Source organism: Portunus trituberculatus, chromosome 45 (genome assembly GCF_017591435.1).
Source record: "Portunus trituberculatus isolate SZX2019 chromosome 45, ASM1759143v1, whole genome shotgun sequence".
Lineage (NCBI taxonomy): Eukaryota > Metazoa > Arthropoda > Malacostraca > Decapoda > Portunidae > Portunus > Portunus trituberculatus.
The window spans coordinates 9,398,980-9,404,979 of record NC_059299.1 but is presented as its reverse complement, the minus strand read 5'-3'; the positions used below and the strand labels follow the sequence as shown (position 1 = coordinate 9,404,979).

The following is a 6,000-nucleotide window of genomic DNA, read 5'->3' as shown; positions in this document are numbered from 1 at the left end:
ACTTTTCCCGATAATGTTACATTATCTTTTCTTACTAATGTATATAAAACGAAGGGGTCAAAGGACATTTTATATATATATATATATATATATATATATATATATATATATATATATATATATATATATATATATATATATATATATATATACAGAAGCCTGGGTTCGAGTCCCGGTAAGCGGCGAGGCAAATGGGCAAGCCTCTTAATGTGTGGCCCCTGTTCACCTAGCAGTAAATAGGTACGGGATATAACTCGCTTTCCCGGTGTGTGGAGTGTGTTGTGGTCTCAGTCCTACCCGAAGATCGGTCTATGAGCTCTGAGCTCGCTCCGTAATGGGGAAGATTGGCTGGGTGACCAGCAGACGACCGAGGTGAATTACACACACACACACACATCCTTTCTACACATGTTCCTCACGTGATACACACGTGTCCACATCTTATACATATTTATCACCATACACTTGCGTACACCTGCCTACACCTATCAGTTAACTACTTATACCTAACTTGCACCAATCTATACCTGGCTTACACCTATGTGCACCTGTCTTCACCTCCATACATCTGTCTCTTCACCCCTCTAGGTTGCTGTCGGACAATGAGCTGCGTGAGGTGGGGGGGTCCACAGCACTGGGCCAGCTGTCACGTCTGCGTCGCCTGGTGCTTTCCAACAACCAGCTGCGGCGCCTTCCTCCAGCTGCTTTCCAGGCAGTTCCCTCCCTCCACCACCTGTGAGTAATGCCATCTGTCTATTACCCGCTTCCCTTTCCTCCTGCCAATGTTGTTACTGTTCATTACCTCCTCCTGTATTCCCTCCATCGGCTGTCATTGGTGCTCTCTATCTCGCTTTACGTTATCTACTTCCTTGCCTTTTTGTACTCTCTTTCTCCTCTGTCAATGTTGTTGTTTGTATCTCATCTTCCCTGTCCTTTCTGCCTTATTTTTCCTCAATCATCCATCATTATTGCTCTCTCTCTCTCTCTCTCTCTCTCTCTCTCTCTCTCTCTCTCTCTCTCTCTCTCTCTCTCTCTCTCTCTCTCTCTCTCTCTCTCTCTCATCTTCCTCCCTCCATCATCTGTCTGCTCCTCCTTGTCTTTTCTTTGTCTACTCTTTCCTTCCTGTCAATTATGTGTTCCTGTCTTGCTTTCACCTCCTGTCTGCTCCTCCCTCTCCTCTCTATCCTGTCTTCTTGTCTTCCCTCTTCACCTGTCTCTTGTTATATTCCTTCCTGACTTCCTCTTTTTAATGTTATTCAATCTTTTTTTTTTTTTTTAAATCTATCACCTCACTAGCCACATGTTCCCTCTTGGTTCTTTCTCCTCCTCCTCCTCCTCCCTCTCCTCCTCTTCTTCCTCCTTCTCCTGCACTTGTTCCCATCACTTGTCCTCGCCTGAGTCACCTTTGCCTTAAAATTCTCGCCTAATTGGTTACTTAACACCCTCCCACCTTTACCTTACCCGCACCTCTCCCAGTTTTTTTTTCCTTCCCAGTGGCTCCCCTCAAATTGTATTCACGTTACCCAAACCTCCCGTAGTAATTAGACACGTCTCGCCCTCCCATGCCACCAGACGCCTTCCCTCTGTAAGTTCACAAGGAAATAGTAAATGGATCAGCAAGGTTAAGTCTCAAATTTAGGTTACAAGGACAGTTTTTCGTTTTTTATCATCCTTAATTTCGTGCGGTCATATTTTTAGTATATATCCTCGTTTACTGTTTTTGGTTATTTTATTTATGTATTTATTTACTTAGGACAAAACCGGATACAAGGCAGTGAATAATCTAACTTAACTTTTCATATGCCACAGGGATAACGAATCAGTTTCTAATAAAAATATCACTAGAATCACGAACACCAAATAATTTCCAATAAACCCTTTTGAAATTAGTGGCGGTAAGATACATCAGTGTTTCATAATACTGTCTAAAGAGAGCACAATAAAACAAGCATGTAATATACGATGTAAAGCAAACATATAAGAGAAAGGAGGAAAAAACACCCAATAGCTTCCATTACAGCCTATTGAGATAGTGGTGGTAAGATCCCAAACCTTTCAGAATATTGTCTAAAGAAAGCGCGATAAAAACATGTCAGAAAGTACGATACGACGCAAACATATAAAATAGAGGAGGATAACATACACAAATCAAATACGCCAGGATAATATAAAACATGTCAAAGAGGACAGGATATCTACCTAGCGGCACTCCTATACAGTGTCTTCAGTTATTTAAGCCACTCTTCCCGCCTTTGGCCTCCCGCAGTGACCTGTCTGACAACGACCTGGTGGAGGTGAACAGCCGCATACTGAAAGGCCTGCCCCATCTCAGAGCGCTGTGAGTATGTACACACACACACACACACACACACACACACAAGCTTCACAAGCCAGATGACCGGGGTTCGATTCCCCGGCCGGGTGGAGATATTTGGGTGTGTCTCCTTTCACGTGTAGCCCCTGTTCACCTAGCAGTGAGTAGGTACGGGATGTAAATCGAGGAGTTGTGACCTTGTTGTCCCGGTGTGTGGTGTGTGCCTGGTCTCAGGCCTATCCGAAGATCGGAAACAATGAGCTCTGAGCTCGTTCCGTAGGGTCACGTCTGGCTGTCTCGTCAGAGACTGCAGCAGATCAAACAGTGAATTACACACACACACACACACACACACACACACACACACACACACACACACACAGATAGACAGATAGACAGATAGATAGATAGATAAACAAAAAGACGGACAAACAGAAAGATAAAAGACACATACATACATATTTCACCAACCGCAAACACTTAAATCAAAATTTTAGATCATATGTATATCAATAAAATATTGATAAAAAAAAATAAGTAAAGTCCACAACTTGAAACAAAAGAAGGCAAGAAGAAAACCAATTTTCCTTTGTAACCCTCCTCCTCTTCCTCCTTCTCCTCCTCCTCCTCGTCACAGGTCCCTGGCAGACAACAAGGTCACCTGTATCTCACCTGGCGCCTTCACTCAGCTACCTGCACTCCGGGAAATGTAAGCACGAAAGATAAGAGATAAAAAGAGACACCCTTAAATTTTGATTCATCGTTTTCACTACACTGGCAACTCGTATCCTCAGTAGGCCTTTTTTATTGTCTCTTTTGTTGCTTTAGGCCTAAGTCTCGCATAAAAGTAAATAAGAAAACGTCTCTTTCTCTCCCTCCTTTAAAAAATATATATATAAGAAAGAAAGAACATAAATATCTCTCTTTTTCACTCTTTTTTCTCCTACTTAGGCTCTATTCCTCCTTCAGAAACCTGGATGGCAACCCACTGCACTGTAACTGCCACATGAGCTGGCTGGCGGAGTGGCTGCGGTCTCATGGCGCACGCACAGGCATACCCAAGTGCCATTCGCCGCCCCCACTCAAGGGCACCCTCATTACAGATGTGCCAAGCTCTCAGTTCTTGTGTGAAGGTAAGTATGTGTCTGTCTGTCTATTGAACGCTAAGCTACTGCAGTCTTCCAGTCGCCCTCATATTATGACCTACTACAATCATTCACAAGTTATTTACAGTCATTTGCAATCATTCTTCATTTCAAGAACACACAAACACGAAACTTGGCCACAATAGAAAACTTACGTGATAATGATAATAAGAGGCATATACTAACTGAAAGGAAGGCTGCGTACGTGAATTAAGTTTACTGTCAAATTTACACTTACGTGGTCTGAAGCAGCAAAAAGACTGGGACGCCACTGTCACGCCAGCAGACTTTCCGCTTCCTGCGGGGTGAACCAAGGTCCTGAAATATCTTCTCTGCTCTCTCACTACGACTGTTTTCAAGGGCCACACATTTGATAAGCCAGGTTCTCAAAACTGTTCCTCCAGTTAATAACGTAGTAATCGTTTTAATCAGTCACTAGAACCGAGAAAACATTCTTAAAACACGTGTCACGACAACGAGACTTACCAGAGCCTATGGAAAGTAGAGAACCACAGCAGTGGTTCAGATTGATACCCACTGAAGCCTCGTCACACACTGACAGTGACTGACTCTCGGACTTCCAGGTTTCCTTCACTCAAAAAACACGAACCTAAAGACTTGTGTTGGGGAATGGGCGAGATATGGAGAGATAAGGCGGAAAGTTTGAACACGGATGCACCAACAAAACGTAAATACCCTGGCCTTGTGCCTATGGGCGCCGCGTGGCCAGTGGCCACTGGCATGCGTCTTTAAATTAATTTCTATCGTTATCTTCTTATTAGTCAATGATAGAAAATTTCAAGGTACTGCGATAATTTCACCAGTTATAAAAGGATCCTGTCAAGTCAAACACAGCTCATAAAAAGTATGCAACACTTCTAGTCTAAATGTTCCAAAGACCTGTCACCATGGCTGCTGCTCACTCCAACATCTACCTTCCTGCAGGAGACGAGGTGGGTTGCCTGGGGGTGGAGGAGCAGTGCCCAGCCGAGTGTAACTGCGAGGGTACGGTGGTGAGGTGCTCGCGGGCTAGGCTGCAGCACATCCCAACCGGCATTCCCTCCCACACCACTGAGCTGTGAGTGTCCACAATGGAAAAGTTAACCAGTGTTTTTAGTCTCCCATTCCTTCTCAGGTAAACTCTGTAACTCTCTTCCTGCTTTTATATTTCTCCCTCTCCATCACTTGGACTGTATAATTTCTCTATTCTGACCATCTTCCAGTGCAAAAATTAACTATAGTGTTCGCAATCTTTCATCCCTTATCTGACAACCTCAGGAATTCCCCCTTTGCTGCTGTATTTCCCTGTACCTATGACTTGAACTGTTTCTAGAGCTTTGTACTTTCACCACTATTATGACCACTTCCCTATTGCAAGAGTTAACTAATATTCCTAGCCTCTTGTCCCTTTTCTGCTTGACGCAAGAACCACCTCTCTTCTTTATTGCTTCCTACCAAGGAATTTAATTCTTTTATGAAGAATATTTTCAAGGTACCTCTCATTTTTTAGTTCACCCTTTTTATAAGAACTTGCAGCTTCATTTGGCCTTTTCATATACTGTTTGGTGTCTAGGACCAAGCACATCTGATATATAAAAAGAGAAAGAAAAGAGATCATATACTTTCATTGTCTGTATTATGAATTGTTTTGTAGTTAAAGCCAATGACTAAATCTTTTCTTCCTTTCTCCAGTTACCTGGATGTCAATGAGATAATGGAGGTGGATGCCGATCGCCTCTCCCACCTCACAGCTCTCACCCGCCTGTAAGCAAAACTATTATTCCTCACAGAGTACTGGGCCATGAGTCTGTGCTTCTCCACCAGGGGCCAATGAGGCTAAGAGTGTGAATGATGAGTGAGTGTGTATGTGTATGATGGCTTGTCTAGGCCACTCTGTGTGTATACTTAGATAGATAGTACGTATTGTGTTTTTCACGAACTTTTCATAATATGGACTATATTAGAAAGTCACATTACACAAGCAAATATTAACAGCATTCCCTTTCTACTCAAAATGAATGCTCTAATGTGCACTTATCTATTTCAAAGTTAACAGCATTCTTTTCATCTCAAATCAAATTAACACTCATTTATCGGAAAGTTAACAGCCATCGATTCCTCCTGCCTTAGGGACCTCAGCAACAACCAGATTGCTGTGCTACAGAACAACACCTTTGCCAGCCTCCATCAGCTCTCCACCTTGTGAGTACTCATCCACGGTTCACACTGGAAAATATGCACTGCTTCATTTTAGTTTGTAAGTGACTCATGCAACCTTGTGCTGCAGTGGCAAAATCTTCCCACTCTGTGTCTTTACATCCACTCCACATAGGAAAATATACCATGCTTCATTGACTGGGCACTACATTACACCTTTCCATTTTTATAATTTGTAGAAATGTTTAAAAATCCAAAACTGAAGATTTTCAGTCACCGAACAATTTAACTAGTGTAGTCATCTTTTATAACAAGTAGGGAATAGTGTTGTCTCTGATATCACAAGCAACACCCATGATTTCCTTTTCCCCTTCTAATTTTGCT

At 42.7% G+C, this 6,000-nt stretch overlaps 1 protein-coding gene across 1 annotated transcript in view; it reads left to right on the top strand.

Annotated features, from left to right (window-relative positions):
- Positions 1 to 6,000, top strand: part of LOC123519388 (protein slit-like) — a 125,438-nt gene that overhangs the window by 112,895 nt on the left and 6,543 nt on the right. Inside the window, 7 exon segments of the mRNA XM_045280667.1 lie at positions 589 to 735; positions 2,267 to 2,338; positions 2,952 to 3,023; positions 3,284 to 3,447; positions 4,405 to 4,537; positions 5,152 to 5,223; positions 5,590 to 5,661. Of these exon segments, the coding sequence (XP_045136602.1) occupies positions 589 to 735; positions 2,267 to 2,338; positions 2,952 to 3,023; positions 3,284 to 3,447; positions 4,405 to 4,537; positions 5,152 to 5,223; positions 5,590 to 5,661 (732 nt within the window).